Source organism: Eriocheir sinensis, chromosome 63 (genome assembly GCF_024679095.1).
Source record: "Eriocheir sinensis breed Jianghai 21 chromosome 63, ASM2467909v1, whole genome shotgun sequence".
Taxonomy (NCBI): Eukaryota; Metazoa; Arthropoda; class Malacostraca; order Decapoda; family Varunidae; genus Eriocheir; species Eriocheir sinensis.
The window spans coordinates 4,746,276-4,764,479 of record NC_066571.1 but is presented as its reverse complement, the minus strand read 5'-3'; the positions used below and the strand labels follow the sequence as shown (position 1 = coordinate 4,764,479).

At 42.8% G+C, this 18,204-nt stretch overlaps 1 protein-coding gene across 2 annotated transcripts in view; it reads right to left on the bottom strand.

The window, feature by feature from the left end:
* Positions 1 to 626: 626 nt before the first annotated feature.
* LOC126986894 (retinol-binding protein pinta-like) overlaps positions 627 to 18,204 on the bottom strand; it is a 23,331-nt gene continuing 5,753 nt past the window's right edge. For both annotated transcript variants that reach the window (XM_050843392.1, XM_050843391.1), the window contains 6 exons: positions 11,884 to 12,092; positions 10,719 to 10,878; positions 8,749 to 9,007; positions 6,284 to 6,394; positions 4,423 to 4,528; positions 627 to 3,263 (listed from right to left, as the gene is read on the bottom strand). In XM_050843392.1, the coding sequence (XP_050699349.1) occupies positions 3,133 to 3,263; positions 4,423 to 4,528; positions 6,284 to 6,394; positions 8,749 to 9,007; positions 10,719 to 10,878; positions 11,884 to 12,028 (912 nt within the window). In that variant the 5' untranslated portion in view covers positions 12,029 to 12,092 and the 3' untranslated portion in view covers positions 627 to 3,132. The remainder of the gene's footprint in view (positions 3,264 to 4,422; positions 4,529 to 6,283; positions 6,395 to 8,748; positions 9,008 to 10,718; positions 10,879 to 11,883; positions 12,093 to 18,204) is intronic.

The window sequence follows — 18,204 nt, the reverse complement described above, 5'->3', positions numbered from 1 at the left end:
AGAGGAGGAGGAGGAAGAAGAGAAGGAGAAAGAAGAAGAGGAGGTGGAGGAGGAGGAGGAGGAGGAGGAGGAGGATAAGAACAAGAACGAGAGGAAAAACAAAAAAAATATAAAGACGGGGAAAGTAAAAACAAGAGGAGGAGGAGGAGGAGGAGGAGGAGGAGGAGGAGGATAAAGAAGTCTGCATGTGAAAGGAGAAGGAGTTGGAGGAAGAGTAAGAGGAGGAAGGAGGAGGAGGAAGAGGAGTTGAAGGAGGTGGAGGATAACGAGGAGGAGGAAGACGAGTGGAAGTGAAGGGGAGAAGGAGGAGCGGCAGGAGGAGGAGGAGGAGGACGAGGAGAGAATGTTCCCTTGCAATATAAGTAAAGTGACAGAATCTCTCTCTCTCTCTCTCTCTCTCTCTCTCTCTCTCTCTCTCTCTCTCTCTCTCTCTCTCTCTCTCTCTCTCTCTCTCTCTCTCTCTCTCTCTCTCTCTCTCTCTCTCTCTCTCTCTCTCTCTCTCTCAAGGAAATGGAAGGAGAGACAGATAAGGACAATGTGAGAGGGAGGAAAGGAAGGAAAGGGAAAACAGAGGGAGAGAGAGAGAGAGAGAGAGAGAGAGAGAGAGACAGACAGCATTACCATCATCATCATCATCATCTTTATTACTATCACATCACAATAATATTAGAACAACAACAACAACAACAACAACAACTACAACTGTTACAACTTCCATTACTGTTACTACTACTACTACTACTACTACTACTACTACTACTGCCACTACCACCACCATCACCAATAATAATAATAATAATAATAATAATAATAATAATAATAATAATAATAATAATAACAACATCAACAACTACGATCATACAAACATCTATAATTCACACATTTATAATCTTCTTTTAATTCCTGTCAACACACACACACACACACACACACACACACACACACACACACACACACACACACACACACACACACACACACACTGCTTCTCTCATTGCCAAGGTTATTTACGATGAAAATCCACATATCGTTTTTGAGAATTAATTTTTATGCAAACTTTAAATAGTGCAATAAATAAATAATGCAGCGCGATTATTAGCACGTCATAAAGAGAGAGAGAGAGAGAGAGAGAGAGAGAGAGAGAGAGAGAGAGAGAGAGAGAGAACAATAAACAAATAAAGAAAATGAAGAAAGATAAGAGGAAAAACGATATAAAGAGAGAGAGAGAGAGAGAGAGAGAGAGAGAGAGAGAGAGAGAGAGAGAGAGAGAGAGAGAGAGAGAGAGAGAGAGAGAAAATAACGGGAAAAATATGTTAATACCGACTTAAACCTTCAAAAATATATACACATAACTTATTCAATAAATTATATAAAAGTTTCAAAGTAAAAAGAACATTGTTTTGACGCCGAGAACGATTTTTTAGACTAACAGAAAAGAAAACAAACAATAAAAAAGAAACCCTGAACGAGAAATAAAGAAAGGAAGAAAAGCAAACAGGAAAGAGGGAAAAGATGAAAGGAAAACAGAGAATAAGGACGAAACAAAGAAGAAACGAAGAAAAAGAAGAAAGGAAGATAGGAAGAAAACAGAGAAAAGGGAGAATAAAGACGAGACAAAAAAGAAACTAAGAAAAAAGAAGAAAGGAAGATAGGAAGAAACAGACAGAAAAAGGAGAATAGAGACAAAACAAAGAAGAAACTATTAAAGAAAAAAAAGAGGATAGGAAAAAACAGACAGAAAAGGGAGAATAAAGACAAAACAAAGAAGAAACTAAGAAAAAGAAGAAAGGAAGACAGGAAAAAAAACAGTCTTGAAAAAGGAGATTAAAGACGAAATCCTCAACGAGAATTAAAAGAAAATAAGAAAAAACACGAACGAGAGTAAAGGATGTGAACGAAAACAGAAACAAAATATCAACGCACAGCAATATGTAAATAAGAGTGGCAGGTAAACCGAAGTTAGAGCTTAGTAAGAAAATAAGAAAAATAAAAAAAATACTTGAGAATGAAGAAAAGACATGAACTAGAGCAAGACACGGAACAACACACAAAAAAAAGAAACAAATTGAAGGAAAAAGAGCAAAAGAAATAGAGAAAGAAAGTAATTAACAGAAAAATATCGAAAACACAAATGAAAAGTGGGAAAAAAACAAGACAAAAAAATTAAGACAGTGGAGAAAAACGAGGAAAAGAAACATAGAGAAGGAAAGTAATTAACAGAGAAAAATATGAAAAGCAAATGAAAAGTTGGAAAAAATAGGGAGGTTATCGTTGGAAGACACAAAGAAAAAAGAAGAAAAATCCTCCTCGAAAATATTGTATAAAACACCGACGAAAATATTGTAAAAGGAAACCAAACAAAAAAACACGGAAAATATGTAGAAAAAAGAAAAACAAGGTAAACGAAGCAATAAGTATCAAAAGAAATAAACAAAGAGAGAAAATAAAATACGAAAACAAGAAAGCAAATGACCTCGATAGGAAAAAAATAACAAAACAACGAAGAAAAAAAGATCCCCAAAAATATATATTTGAAAAAAACGAAGTAAAACAACAGAAAAAAATATAGGAAAGAAAGTGAAAAAAAATGAAAGGGAAAAACGAAGAATCACAACGAGAAAAAGACGGCAGAAAAGAAGAAGAAAAAGAAAACAGATCACCAAATATGTAGAAAACGAAGACAACAGAAAAAAGTATAGGAAAGAAAGTGAAAAAAAAATGAAAGAGGAAAGACAGAAAATGAAGAATCACAACGAGAAAAAAAACGACGACAGAAAGGAAGAAAAATAAAGAAAAAAAAGATGACAAAAAATATGAAAAACGAAGTCAAATAACAGGAAAATATTGGAAAAGAAAAAAAAAGAAAATTGAAAAAGAGAAAAGAAGAACCACAAGAAGAAGAAAAAAATACAACAAACAGAAAGAAAAAAGAAAAACAAACCGAGAAAAACAAACAAAACAAGGAAACAAGACAAAAAACAAAACAAAAACTCACATGAAGAAGAAGAAAAGGCTAAGAAAACAAAGGAAAACGAACCATCATAATATACACCCAGCACGTCATTCTCCTCCACCACTACCACCACCTTCACCTCCTCCTCCTCCTCCTCCCCCTCGCCCTCCACCAGTCGCTCAGTCCAGGTTGAGCTTCCTGAACGATCCTCCTTCGTTGGCCTGGGATCGATTTCTCTTCGAATCCGCGCGGTACTTTTCGTCCTCTAGGAACCAGTCTCGGTGGTGCTCCATGCGCCTCAACCAGTACTCTAGGGGAGGGAGGAAGAGGATAAATCAACTCTCCACACACACACACACACACACACACACACACACACGTCCTGACTTGCTGTGTGCTAACGGCAAACGTCAATTGTGTGTGTGTGTGTGTGTGTTTGCTCAGCGGTCCACTTACGTAACTGTTTTGTCCTGTTTGTCCTCAGCACACACACACACACACACACACACACACACACACACACACACACGAACACACATAACCCCCCCCCCCCCTTTTCCCTCTTCCCATTTTCTTGACCACTCTATTCTCCTCCTCCTCCTCCTCTTCACTATCTTCCATCCATCAATATCATGTTCTTAACCTGTTTTTTCTCCATCTCTTTCATCTCCACCTCCTCGACCTTTCACCTCCCTCTCCTCCTCCTCCTCCTCCTCCTCACTATCTTCCATCCATCAATATCATGTTCTTAACCTGTTTTTTCTCCATCTCTTTCATCTCCACCTCCTCGACCTTTCACCTCCCTCTCCTCCTCCTCCTCCTCCTCCTTACCTTAATTCCTTTTTTTGGTCCCTTTTTTGGGGGGGGTCCTTTTTTCAGTCTTTAACCTTAATTCCTTTCTTTGTTCTTAAAACTTAATCCTTTTGTTTGTTCCTAAAACTAAAATCCTTACTTTCTCTTCAAAGCGTCGATTCCTTTGTCGATAAAGTAAATCGCTGCAAACACTCGCGTCATCCTTCTGTTGTCTCCAAACATGGCTTTCCTTTTCACTTACTTCAATCCCAGCCTCGCCAGCCTTTCCCCCTTTCCAACCCTTCCCCAACCTTACCTTACCTTCTCCCTCCTTTCCCCTTCCTTCCTTTACCTTTCCCTACCCTACCTCCCCTTTCCAACCCATCCCCAACCTTACCTTACCTTCTCCCTCCTTTCCTCTTCCTTCCTTTACCTTTCCCTACCCGACCTCACCTTTCCTTATTTTCCTTTACCTTCCCCTACCTTCCCTCACCTTCCCTTACCCTACCCTACCCTCCATCGTTTTCCCTTTACCTTCCCCTACCTCCCTTATCTTTCCTCACCTGTTCGAACGCTTCCCAACCTTACCTTACCTTCCTTCGTCATGCTCCTGTACCTTCCCTATTCCTTGCCTCCCCAGCCTCTAGTCCCCCAGTCCCCCAGTCCGCCTCACCCACCTGCAATGGACGCCAGGGTACCCGCCGTTCCCCCGTACTCCTGGGGCAGCATCTCTCGTGGGACGCTCTTGTGTAGACTCTCGAGGTTGTTGCCGTGAATGTGAATCTGAAGGGAAGATGGAATAGAGATAACTAACCAATATATCGTTCTTTTTCGGTCTCCTCCTCCTCCTCCTCCTCCTCCTTGTCATCGTTCTCCTGCTCCTCTCTCTTCTCTTCCTTCTCCTCTGTCTGTCTGTCTAAAAGGGGGACAGAAAGGAGGCAGCTAAAGGGTTAAACAGCTGAGCAGGAAAAAAAATATCGCTGACAGTGCAAACTAGCTACATTCTTTTTTTGACCTCCTCCTCCTCCTCCTCATTCTTCTTCGCCTCTCTCTTTCTATCTCTGTGTGTTTTGAAGGGAGTAGCATGTGGAAAGAAGGGGAAAGGTAGGGTAGGTAGATTTTGAGAAGCGTAAAGTAAGGGAGAGAAAAAGGGAAGTTTTAGTAGTAGTAGTAGTAGTAGTAGTAGTAGTAGGAGGAGGAGGAGGAGGAGGAGAAGGAGAGGAAGGTGAAAGATCGAGGAGTTAAAGATGAAAGAAAAAGGAATAAAACAGAGTAACACACACACACACACACACACACACACACACACACACACACACACACACACACACACACACACACACACACACACACACACACACACACACACACACACACACACACACTCACAGTCCCCCTCACCCCTCCCGCATTCACCCCCACACTCTCCCCCCCCCCCCCCACACACACACAGACACACACGTACGCACGCACGCACGCACACACGCCTGCACCCGGCATACCTATCATTCGGTTTCCTAATTAAGATGACAAATTGCAATCGACGGCTTAGCATCGACCGCATGTTAATGAGGATACCTGTCGATGGGGCCTGATGGTGAGGGACTTTTTTACGATCACCATCATCACCATCATCACTGTCATTAATAGAATCTGAGTCGTAGTTATCACTGTATTGCCATCTTTGTTTATGTCACAATTGCTTTTTATTTATTGATTGTGATGGATTTTTTCACCATCATCACCATCATCATCACCATCATCACTGTCATTAATAGAATCTGAGTCGTAGTTATCATTGTATTGCCATCTCTGTTTGTCACTATTGTGTTTTATTTATTGAGTGTGATGGATTTTTTCACCATCATCACCATCATCACCATCACCATCATCATCATCATCATTATCTCTTTTAAAACTGTCATTATTAGAAGTTTGATCGTGGTTATCATTGTACTATCGTCTTTGCTTTTATCATTACTACGTTTTATTTATCATTTTTGTCATTGTCACCGTCATTATTATTATTACTGTCATTATTAAACTGCTGTCATTTTCATCAGTATCATTATTATATTAACTCTACTCTTTTTTGTCATCATTGCCTCGACTATATGATTTCTTTGTTATTTTTATCCTTATTGTAATTTTCTTCACCATCATTTTTTTTTACTTTTTTTCATTTGACATCCTCATTATCATCACCATCAGAACACACACACACACACACACACACACACACACACACACACACACACACACACACACACACACCTATCCCCTTCACCTATCCCCACTCCCCTCACCCCCTCACCACCACCCTGTCACCCCCCTCCACACCCCATCCTTCCCACTCCCCCCTAACCCCTTGCCACATACACCACCCTCAACTCCCTTCCTCCCCACATCCCCCCACACCCCTTCCCTCTCCACACACACCTTCCCCACCCAAACCACCACCCTTTCTCATCCCCTTTCATCCTCATCCCCCACCACCCCTTCACTTCCCCCCCTCCCCTCCTCCTCTCCCCCACTCACCCTCTTCTTCATCTTCTCCCTCATGAACGGCTTGAACAGGTTGAAGAGGGCATCGAAGGCGCTTGGTGTGTGCACGTAATGAACACTCTTAGGCCGCAGCGGGTAGCCATTCTGCCGGGGAAAAAAAAAAGTAAAAGATAGAAAATAGAAAAAAAAAACAATAGACAAAAGATAGATAGTCATTTTTTTATTTAGCTCAGACTTAACCCAGCACAAAACAATAGATAGGCTAACCATATCTTCTTCACTATTTTCCTTTTATTTTTTTCTGAGATTATGTCGTTTAAAAGTATGTAAAAGAATCAAAATTACTGTTATTTCACATTATTTTACGTGTGTCAAATTTAACCCTGTGGAAAAGTAGATAACCTTATTTGTGTGCCTATCACTGTGCTATATTTATCCGAGACTACGTTGTTTGTTTGTGTGAAAGAAAAAAAATTGTTATATATAGAGTACATTTGTCTTAGATTTAGCCCTACGAGAAAAGGGACGGATAGGGCAGGTGCGTGGGGTTCACTAGGGGGAATGTCAGGAGTGGAGGTAGCGGGTGAGTGAAGCAACGTACCCCCGGGCGTATGCTCCCCTTTAGTTCGTTATATTATTTACTTTTTTATTGGTGGAACTGTACTATTCTATTTTTTGGACCGTCGGGAGAGGAGGCAGCGGGTGAGTGAAGTAACGTTCCCCCCGGCGTATGCTTCCCGTCAATTGGTTAACCACTTTTCTTTGTAGTAGTGGAAATGTGCCTATCTATTCGTTTTATTACTATTATTCTATTTTATTTATTTATTTATTTATTTATTTATTTTAGTCTGCCTTTCGCCTCTCCTGTTTTCTCTAATGGGACTGTTGCTTAATGGTGCTTAGCTTACCACCTCGGCTTCGTATATATTATTTTCACCTCCTCCGCCGTTTATTTTTCAAGCTGCCACAAACTACTTCAATACCCTCACGTTTATCTTAGGTTGTGTTGTGTCTTCTTTCATATATTTTCCTATTGTGCTGCTTTTCTTTCATATATTTTCCCGTTGCGCTGTTTTTCTTTCATATATTTTCCCGTTGTGTTGTTTACCCTCCATATTTTCTTGTGCAAAATTACCAGAGGGTTTTTTTTCCTTACTACCATCATTAATTTCTCACCCTCCCACCCATCGCTACATTTCCTCTGGTCTCTCTTCTCTCCCTCCTTCCCTCCCTCCTTCCCTTCCTCCCTCTCTTCCTCTCTCTCTTCCTTCCTCTCTCCCTCTTATTTCCCTTGAGTTAGCCTCCTCTCCTCCACTTTCTTTGGTCACTTAGCGTTCGTTCACCTGTCCTCCTTCACTCGTTTTCACCTGCCACCTGAGAATTTACCTGTGCCTGCCTGCCTTCCACCACCACCACCACCACCATCACCGCCGCCACCAGCATCATCCTCACCTTCACCTACCACCATTTTATCTTTCCTTTTAATTTCTTTCCACTTTTTAATGTTTTTGCTTCCACAACCATTCACACCACCATCACCACTATCACTATCACCATCACCACCATTATCACCACCTTCCTCATCTCTTTCCACATTTCTTTTACTTCCACCGTTACTAATACCACCACCACCACCACCACCACAACAACAACAACAACAACATTTTTATCTCCCATCTTCATCACCTGTCTCCTCCCATGACCTTCCACCACCACCTTCATGCTTATCTTCATCACCTATCATCACCATCATCATCACCACCGTTACCTAAGTGCATTATTTATTTTACCATATGATTTTCTCTCTCTCTCACTCTCTTCTTTATTTTCCTACACCATATTTACAACCTGTCATCACCTTTATCACCACCACTATCATCATCATCACCACCACAACCACCACTTAGCAGCAATGTACCACCTTTTATTTATCTCCTGTGCTCCTTCTCATTCATCACGACTCTCACTCACCACTTTTCTTGCCTCGCCTCACCACCACTACCATCACCACCACCACCACCACCCACCACCACCACCACTACTACTTCTGCATCACCATACCTTCGCCACCTCAGCAACCACCACCACTGCGACCTAACACCATCACCACCACCACTACCTAACCATCAACACCACCTATACTCCACCACCAAACGTCAATATACCACAGCCATTACAAGTACAATCACCATTACACCCATTCCCACAAGGACCTCATCTCCCATCACCGCCACCACATTCACTCTTACGCACTCATTCACTCTCACACTCTCATTCAGTCAAACTCACTCATTCTTAAACTCATTCACTCTTACACACACACACTCACACTCACTCACTCACTCACTGACACTCACTATCCACTTTTTCCGTACCTATTTGACGAGAGGAAAAGAAAAGGACGTGACTTTCATCAACGTTATCGCCCCTCGCCCCCCCTTCGCCCCCCTCGCCTCTCCATCAACACCACCATCAACACCATCACCACCCCCTCTCACCTGCCACGTCTTCAGCACTCGTTTGATAAGAGGGAGAGGGAGCGAGGCCACGTGGTTCAGCGTTAACCCCGTCATGTCATTGGCTTGCACGATGCCCATGATGGTTGTTTGCTCGTCGTCGAGGAAGAGGACATCGAAGAGCATCCCAGCGGCCTTGAACAGGTCCTCGGGGCGTTGCTTCGAAGGGTCCCATCCCCCGAGGCGCCCAAAGATGACCTTCCTTCCCTGTGCATCGTAGCCTGGCAGGGGAACCATCAAACTAGGGCAGAAAAAGGCGTATGCGAGAAAACTAAGGTGTTATAGGGATGGAAGGAAGAGGATAAACTAGAAAGGAGGATTAGGGAGGATAAGGAGGAAGGTATACGGTAGATGGAAGGTTGGTATTAGTTTGTGTGAGATAGAATAGAAGGGAGGAGAAAGGAGGGAAGAAAAGAATAGAAATGGATGGAAGGAAGAGGATAAAGGAGGAAGGAGGATTAGGGAGAATAAGGGAGGATAAGGAGGAAGGCATACGGTAGATGGAAGGGTGGTTTTAGTTTGTGTGAGATAGAATAGAAGGAAGGAGGAAGGAGGGAAGAAAAGAATAGAAATGGAATACTATAAACAGGGTCATGGGGATGGATATGAAGGGAGTAAGGGAAGGAAGGCATACGGAAGACAAAGTATCTGATTCTAGTATGTGCGAAAAAGCATTGACCGAGGGAGAAACAAAGAAAGAATGGAAAGTGTAAGTGTGTTAGAGAAAACTAGTGCCATATGGAAAGAAAAATGATGAAGGAGGGAATCCATAAGAAAGATAAATATGATAGTTGCAGTTTGTGTGAGAAAGCATTAGGAGGGAGAAAGAGAGGGAAGAAAGGGTTAGAGATGGAATTACGTGTTAGTGTGTTAAAGAGATCTAGAATGTCTTAAGGATGGAAGGGAAAGGACTATGGGAAATGAGATACATATGGAAAACAAAGATGATGGTTCTAGTCTGTGTAATAAAGCATTGTGGAAGGGGAAAGGAGAGAGGAAAGGATAGGAGCAAAATTGAGTGTTAGTAGGATGGAAGAGAAGGGGTGAAGGAGACATTTTTTTTTTTACAGCAAAGAAGACAGTTCAATATAATAATAATAATAATGGGAAAAAACGCTACTCACTGCCCCTGAAAAGAGTACAGAGGAGTGGCCGAAAGAGAGGTCAATTTTGGGAGGAGAGGTGTCCTGATACCCTCCTCTTGAAATTACATATGAAAGACAAATATGACGGCTTTTGCTATAGTATGTGCAAGGAAGCAATGTGTGTGTGTGTGTGGGGGGGGGGCGGGGGGAGTGTGTGTGGGGGGGGGGGGGTCCTAATTCCATAATGAACAAGTGTTGTGCTGTGCTCGGGAAGGGATCAAACAGGGGCTCGAGAGGCCTTCCCGAGACTCATGTTCGTGTTTCCTGTGAAGAGTCTCGTGGAGTGGGGTGTAAAAACGGCTCTTCGACATGTATGTTAAATTGCCATACCCGAGAGAGAGAGAGAGAGAGAGAGAGAGAGAGAGAGAGAGAGAGAGAGAGAGAGAGAGAGAGAGAGAGAGAGAGAGAGAGAGAGACCCTCAACATGGGCAACAATCGTCATTTCTCAATTATATTTTCTTATGCATACAAGTAAAAGGAATGGATTTTTTTTATTAATGTATATTCTTTGACACACGTAAATAAAAAGCATGTGACAGGAAAATGTCTCCTAATTGAAATAATGAAGTTGTTATTGTCACCCATCTAATATCACTCAGAATATAGGAAGAGAGAGAATGAAAGAAAATACGTGGTAAGGAAATATTTAGGGGAAACTCACCCAAACCACGTCATCATTTCTATGTAAAGTAACCATAAGAAAATTCATATAACAACCAATAGAACAAGAACAACAACAACAACAACACAAAACTAACAATAAATAAATAAATAAGTAAAACTGAGCATAAAAAGTAACCCACTCACCCAAGCTTTATAATCGACCGAAGGTTAGGGTCGAGGGGGTCACGCCCTTGGAACATGTCCGGGTTGGCGCCCTTGGACGTGTAGTAAACCTCCATCTTGGTCTTGGTCTTCTCCAGGGAAAACTTGCAGCCCCGGAGGTAGCGGAGGATGGTGGTGCGGTCTGCAGGGGAAGGGGAGAAAAGAAGGTGAGGTTAAAGGGATATAGCAGTGTTTTATTTACCATTATTTTAGATTTATACGAGGGAGGGAAAGGAAAGAAGAGAAGGTGAGGGTAAAGGGATATAGCAGTGTTTTATTTACCATTATCTCAGATTTGTACGAGGGAGGGAAAGGAAAGAAGAGAAGGTGAGGGTTAGGAGATATAGAAGTGTTTTAGTTACCGTATTCTAGAGAAGAAAAGGAGGTAAGGTTTAGAAGATATTGAAGCACATAGTAGTTACCATATTTTAAGGAAGAAAAGAAGGTGAGGATTAGGAGATCTAGAGTTGTATTAGTTACCATAGTCTAGTGAAGTAAACAAGATAAGGGTTAGGAAGCAATAGTGTATTAAGTGCCATAGTCAAGGAAAGAAAAGAAGGTGAGGGTTAGGAGACATCGAAGAACAAAGTGAGGGTTAGGAAATATAGAAGTGTTTTAGTTACCATAGTCTAAGGAAAGAAGGTTAGGCTTAGGGGATATAGAAGTGCATCGTTACCATAGTCTAAGGAAGAAAAGAAGGTGAGGTTTAAGGGAGACAGACGGAGGAGGCAAAGCAGGGAATGTTTAGTGGTGAAACGCGAAGTGATGAATGCGTAGATTTTTTTAGGTGGTGGTGGTGGTGGTTGATGATGATGATGATGAGGCGCAGGAGGAGGAGGATGGTGTGTGTGTGTGTGTGTGTGTGTGTGTGTGTGTGTGTGTGTGTGTGTGTGTGTGTGTGTGTGTGTAGAGGACTAGAAAGGACTCAGAGATTTTAACTTTACGTGATGGAAAGAAATATACGAAAAAAAGTTATTATGAGCCAACGCATGGAAGGATTAACGTAAGATTGAGAATAAGTAACGTGAGATCAATGTATTTTTTTCTCTCTTTCTTACTGAAGTGAAAGTGGAAGGTGTCACTAACTTAGTCTCACTCTTTTTCTTTCTTTCTCGCTTTCTTACCCTCTTCCTTCCTAACCTCGTACCTGTCCTAGCGTTGAGTCCAGGCTGCCTCACAAGCCACTGCCGCACCGTCTCTATATCATTCTCCCTACTGACCGGGTCCTCCCCCAGCTCCTCCCGCGCCACCCGCTCCACCTCGGGGCTCAGACCGTTCTCGGCGCCCGGCATGATGCTGCAGGGCGTGCGGGCGGGAGGTCTGAGCGGGGTGAGGCTCTGTAGACGGCTGGAGGCGCTGAAGGGAGAAGAAATAATTAGTGAGGGAGAAAGAGAGAAAGAGCTGTGTGTGGATTATTTAATTAATGAAAGAGATGTATAGATGATTCAGCAGTAGAGGAATAGTTAGTGAGAGAGAAAGGTAGATAGGACTATGTATTAATGATTTAATTAGTGAGAGAAAGCTACGTATACATAAATGATAAACAGTGAGTTAATAGTAATAAGTGAGAGAAGGAGAGGAAAAGAAAGATATGTATAAATGACCTATATATATATATATATATATATATATATATATATATATATATATATATATATATATATATATATATATATATATATATATATATATATATATATATATAGATGATTTAACAGAGGCAGAATAATTAGTTAAGGAGGGAGAGAAGGATATAGATGAGAAAAAGAGAGATGTAAAGATAATTTAACAGTAAGATCAGTCACTTAAGATAATATTATATAGGCTTCAGCACTATTAGGGGGAACAATAATAGGTTTAACAAACTTCATCGGCTCAGGCGCCTTCTGACCAGGGGCGGGATTCATCAAACCATTTACCGGACCTCTGTCTGGTAAGTCTCGCGGTATCTCCGCCCACCCGGTAAATCGGCATTCATCAACCACTTACCGGAGCTGTGGTAAGGCCAAAAGTTACCGCGGCTCCGAGCACCCGTAACTGAGTTACCGCAGGCGTGGTGAGTGCTTAGACACTGCCGCGGCTCGTGTTCGGAGGCGATTTTGAGCCTATGTATTTTTTACCTCGTGACGTGCCCTTCACCATCAGAAGCAGAAAAGCATGCAGATTTAGGATCTGGGCTTGCAGAAGCGATGTGACGAAAACCAGCTGAGTACGAAGGAGTTGAAGAGAAATAAATGCAAGAAAATGTGTACTCCCTATTCATTTAACTTTGATTTTCGTATGTGTATTTACACATTATTGTTACAATTTTATGCTAGTGTGATGCAGAATTTTCTCAAGAAGATGATGGTGGTCTCCATTTTTCTCAAAAATGAATGTTGGGGTCAGGAAACGGGGTGGGAGTGAGGTGTGTGAAGTCGTCGGTTTGGGATGAACTGGGCAGACCCGTGCACGGCCTCAGGCCGGCTTCACTTGCAGGCCGCACTCTATAGTATGTAAGTCTGTGGAACTGTCCACCCACATGACTTTTCCCTACTTGTTAAAACACTGCAGAGGGAATAATGTTCTGTCTGTGACAGTCACCTCCCGTCTCAAGTCTCCAATATTCTTGCTGTGGAGTTTAATGTCGTAAAATTTTGCTCTGACCTCCTCCACACTACTCACGAAGCCACTCGATCACGCCATTCACCTCAGCAGCCACAACTTCCCACGCCCACACCCATTGCTTGGCTGCACCAGTGAGGCATGATGACAATGGCCCCCTAGCCAGTTTTGGTTGCGAGGGGTGAGTATGGGCAAACATTAGAATAATACCCAATCTTGTGATAGCGAGGCACGCAGCTGGCGTTGGCGACGGAAAACTATGTAGGTAACATACAAAAATGTTCAGAATATTGCTAGGCTACATAAGCGAGTATATCTTATTTCAAGAATAATTTTTTTTTTTTTTTTTTTTTTTTTACAGCAAAGGAGACAGCTCAAGGGCACAAAAAAGTAAACATTAATAAAAAAAAGCCCGCTACTCGCTGCTCCTAAAAAGAATCCAAAGAGGTGGCCGAAAGATAGGTCAGTTTCGGGAGGAGAGGTGTCCTGATACCCTCCTCTTGAAAGAGTTCAAGTCATAGGCAGGAGGAAATACAGATGAAGGAAGATTGTTCCAGAGTTTACCAGCGTGAGGGATGAAAGAGTGAAGATGCTGGTTAACTCTTGCATAAGGGGTTTGGACAGTATAGGGATGAGCATGAGTAGAAAGTCGAGTGCAGCGGGGCCGCGGGAGGGGGGGAGGCATGCAGTTAGCAAGTTCAGAAGAGCAGTCAGCGTGGAAACATCGATAGAAGATAGAAAGAGAGGCAACATTGCGGCGGAATTTAAGAGGTAGAAGACTATCAGTATGAGGAGGAGAGCTGATGAGACGAAGAGCCTTAGCCTCCACTCTGTCCAGAAGAGCTGTGTGAGGGAGCCCCCACACATGAGATGCATACTCCATACGAGGGCGGACAAGGCCCTGTATATGGACAGCAACTGTGCAGGGGAGAAGAACTGGCGGAGACGGTACAGAACGCCCAGCCTCGAGGAAGCTGATTTAGTAAGAGATGAGATATGAAGTTTCCAGTTGAGATTTTGAGTTAAGGATAGACCGAGGATGTTTAGTGTTGAGGAAGGTGATAGCTGGGTGTTATCAAAGAATAGGGATAGTTGTTTGGAAGATTGTGTCGAGTGGATAGGTGGAGAAACTGTGTTTTGAGGCGTTGAAGGACACCAGGTTCTTCTTGCCCCAATCGGAAATAATAGTAAGGTCTGAGGCTAAGCGTTCTGCAGCCTCCAGCCTTGAGTCGTTAAGTTCCTGAAGGGTGGGTCTTCTATTAAAAGAAGTTGAATAATGCAGAGTGGAATCATCGGCGTAGGAATGGATAGGACAGTTCGTTTTGGAAAGAAGATCATCAATGAACAACAGAAAAGAGTGGAGATAGGACAGAACCCTGTGGGACACCACTGTTAATAGATTTAGGGAAGAACAGTGACCGTCTACCACGGCAGAAATAGAACGGTCAGAAAGGAAACTGGAGATAAAGGTACAGAGAGAAGGATAGAAACCGTAGGAGGGTAGTTTAGAAAGCAAGATTTGTGCCAGACCCTATCAAAAGCTTTTGATATGTCCAGCGCAATAGCAAAAGTTTCACCGAAACGGCTAAGAGAGGATGACCAAGAGTCAGTTAAGAAGGCTAGGAGATCACCAGTAGAACGCCCCTTGCGGAACCCATACTGGCGATCAGATAGAAGGTCAGAAGTGGAAAGGTGCTTTGAATCTTCCGGTTAAGGATTGATTCAAAAGCTTTAGATAGACAAGAAAGTAAAGCTATAGGACGGTAGTTTGAGGGATTGGAGCGGTCACCCTTCTTAGGTACAGGCTGTATGAAGGCATACTTCCAGCAAGAAGGAAAGGTAGATGTTGACAGGCAGAGGCGAAAGAGTTTGACCAGGCAGGGTGACAGCACGGAGGCACAGTTTTTAAGGACAATAGGAGGCACTCCATCAGGTCCATAAGCCTTCTGAGGATTGAGGCCAGAGAGGCATAGAAAACATCATTTTGAAGAATCTTTATAACAGGCATAAAGGAGTCAGAGGGGGATGAGTAGGAGGAATATGCCCAGAATCGTCCAGAGTGGAGTTTTTAGAAAAAGTTTGAGAGAAGAGTTCAGCCTTAGAGATAGATGAGACGGCAGTGTTGCCGTCAGGACTGAGGAGTGGAGGGAAAGATGAAGAAGTGAAGTTGGAGGAGATGTTTTTGGCTAGATGCCAGAAGTCACGGGAAGAGTTAGAGAAAGCAAGGTTTTGACATTTTCTATTAATGAAAGAATTTTTGGTTAGTCGGAGAATAGATTTGGCACGATTTCGGGCAGAAATGTAAAGTTCATAATTAGCATTAGTTTGAAGGCTCTGGTATATTTTGTGAGCTACCTCTCTATCATTGACAGCACGAAAACAAGCGTGATTAAACCAAGGCTTTTTAGCGTGAGGAGTAGAGAAAGAACGAGGAATGTATGCCTCCATTCCAGAGACAATCACCTCTGTGATGCGCTGAGCACACACAGAGGGGTCTCTATCCTGGAAGCAATAATCATTCCACGGGAATCGAAAAGTACATCCTCAGGTCGTCCCACTGAGCTGAAGCAAAATGCCAGAAGCATCGCCTCTTCGGTGGGTCCAGAGGGTGTACAGGAGCGATAGGACAGGATGCAGAAATAAGATTGTGATCGGAGGAGCCCAACGGAGAGAACAGTTTGACAGAATAAGCAGAAGGGTTTGAGGTAAGGAAGAGGTCTAGAATGTTGGGCCGATCTCCAAGACGATCGGGAATACGTGTAGGGTGCTGGACCAACTGCTCTAGGTCGTTGAGGATAGCAAAGTTGTAGGCTTGTTCACCAGGCTGGTCAGTGAAAGAGGATGAAAGCCAAAGCTGGTGGTGAACATTGAAATCTCCTAGGATGGAGATTTCAGCGAAAGGAGAGGGTCAAGATGTGCTCCACTTTAGAATTCAAATAGTCAAAGAATTTTACATAGTTGGTAGAGTTAGGTGAGAGATAAACAGCACAGATGTATTTAGTAATAGAATGACAGTGAAGTCTTAACCAGATGGTGGAAAATTCAGAAGAGTCAAGGTCGTGGGCACGAGAGCAAGTGATGTCGTTGCGCACGTAGGCGCAACATCCAGCTTTGGATTGAAATTTAGGATAGAGATAGTAGGAGGGAACAGAGTAGAGATTGCTGTCAGTAGCCTCAGAAACCTGTGTTTCGGTAAGGAAGAGAAGGTGAGGTTTAGAGGAGGAGAGATGATGTTCCACAGAATGAAAATTAGAGCGAAGACCGCGAATGTTGCAGAAATTGAGAAGAAAGAGGTTCGAGGAGTTATCAAGACACCTCTCGGGTCGGCAGCCAGAAGGAGTCCTCCTGGGGAATTTGTGGTCCCCAGGCGGGGACTCCGAGGCATTGCTTAATTGAGCCATTTTGAATTTTGAATTTTGGAAAAAGGTGTATATGTTATGTGAATGTAGTGTGGTGTGGATAAAGAGAGGATCTGTCTTTAGAGAGCATGCTGAACTACTCTCCGGTGTTGGTGAGACAATAGGGAAACGGTTAGTGAGGACATGGGAAGGGTCTTTGGAGGGCTTCAGCTCCCTTCTCACCTCCCATATATACCTCACCGGGAGTGGCTTGCACCCGTTCGGTAGGTGTCTTCCTACCTACTCCAGCCATACAAAAATGTTCAGAATATTGCTAGGCTACATAAGCGAGTATATCTTATTTCAAGAATAAATATACAAGTAACGTGCATTCATTCGTAAAAAACGCATCTAATTGAGGGATCACCACGCTAATTATTTTTTTAAGGCAGTATTTACGCCTGTACAATACACATGTTTTGATTTTGAAGTCTGTGTATTAGTAAACAAACGACACGTGAAAGCTGAAATCAGCATCAAAGGTCGCACGTGATTGGCTATCCAGCCCAGCCAATCGTTGCTAGGGTGCGAGTTACCGGAGCGTTACCACACCGGTGATGAATGCCGTGTTTGAAAGATGCCGCAGCTCTGGTAGCGCTCCGGTAAATGTGAGAGATACCAGAGGCGTGGTTGGTAAGACTGAAGAATCCGGGCCCAGGTGGGTACGCATGACTAACAAAGGACGGTCCGTACCATAGTAAAGGGGTGTTTGTCCCCCCCCTCCCCCTAGTCCACACGGTACAGGGGTGGGGGGTGGGGGGGGGTCCTAATATTAACCTGTCAATTACGCCGCTAATGTTATGCGCTCGTTGGTGATTATTATAATACGGCTCGTGTTATCACAATTATTTAAAGGTTATCAATAATGGATAATGAAAGCATATGACGTTTAGTTAATTATACTCGATGCAATAGTAATGTCGGTACCACCTGGCATCCCATAATAATAATAATAATAATAATAATAATAATAATAATAATAATAATAATGAACAACAACAACAACTACAACAACAACAACAAATGCTACTACTACTACTACTACCACCACCACCACCACCGCCACCACCACAACAACAACAACAACTGTCAATAATGTCACGACGTTGCCAGCTTGGGCATACTGATCTCCGTGTGACGTCCATCCTAGCGAGGCATATTGAGGGCCGTCACCTAGGCTCTGGCAACACTGCTTGACATGGCCTCGCAACACACACACACACACACACACACACACATGAGTACATACATACATACATACATGCATACATATTTACGTCGCTTTCATCACTATTATCAAGAATATTTTGAATGTAGCAATATATAATTAGATTAACTTTATTTTGTTATCTCTTCTTCCTCTGCTTCTTCTTTCGTCTATTCCTCCTCCTCCTCCTCCTGCTCCTCCCTCTCATTCTTCTCTCTTTATCCCTATTCCCTCTCCTCTTCCTCTTCCTCCTTTTCCT